Source organism: Mesitornis unicolor, unplaced genomic scaffold, assembly GCF_000695765.1.
Source record: "Mesitornis unicolor isolate BGI_N332 unplaced genomic scaffold, ASM69576v1 scaffold39319, whole genome shotgun sequence".
In the NCBI taxonomy this organism is placed as follows: Eukaryota; Metazoa; Chordata; class Aves; order Mesitornithiformes; family Mesitornithidae; genus Mesitornis; species Mesitornis unicolor.
Window position 1 is genome coordinate 1 of NW_010205909.1, and position 599 is coordinate 599.

The following is a 599-nucleotide window of genomic DNA, read 5'->3' on the forward strand; positions in this document are numbered from 1 at the left end:
TCCACCGGCCGCGGTGCCCAGAAGGTCTCTGTCCCTCTCCCTCCCACCCTGGCGTGGCGACTCCCCTCTTTCCTCCAATTAAAAATAAATGAATAAGTAAAAAGCCGTAGGATTTTCTCGCTGGTCCTACTTTATCTCGCTGATTTAACTTCCCAGTTCGTTTCCCCAGGCGGGGCTCGGGGGGGAAGCCTCACTAAGGATGAAGCCCCGCGCCCCGACGGGACGGGTAGCACCTTACCTGTTTTTAGCGGCTGCCGCCCTGTCCCTTTGCCTGCGATTTTTGAACCAGTTGCCCACTTGCGTGGGGGTAAGTCCCGTGGCCTGAGCTAGTTCCCGCTTTTTGCTGGGGTTGGGGTAAGGGTCCTGCAGGTACCACTCCCGCAGCAAATGCCTCGTCCGCTCCTTGAAGCAATGTGTCTTCTGCTCGCCGTCCCAGATGGTGCGAGGCAGTGGGAACTTCTTCCTCACCCGGTACTTGTCCACCGGCCCCAGGGGTCGGCCCCGCAGCTTCTCCGCTTCCTGGTAGTGCGCTTCCAGCCAGAGGGCTTGCAGTTTGGCGTGGGACTCCTTGGTGAACTTATGGTTCTCCAGGATGTGGT

At 58.9% G+C, this 599-nt stretch overlaps 1 protein-coding gene across 1 annotated transcript; it reads right to left on the bottom strand.

The window, feature by feature from the left end:
- Nucleotides 1-211: 211 nt before the first annotated feature.
- LOC104546241 (homeobox protein SIX6) lies at nucleotides 212-594 on the bottom strand (the record flags this gene model as incomplete). The annotated part of the gene is made up of 1 exon (XM_010191585.1): nucleotides 212-594. A coding segment is annotated over one exon (360 nt), but the record flags the coding sequence as incomplete, so codon positions are not given.
- Between the last annotated feature and the right edge of the window lie 5 nt (nucleotides 595-599).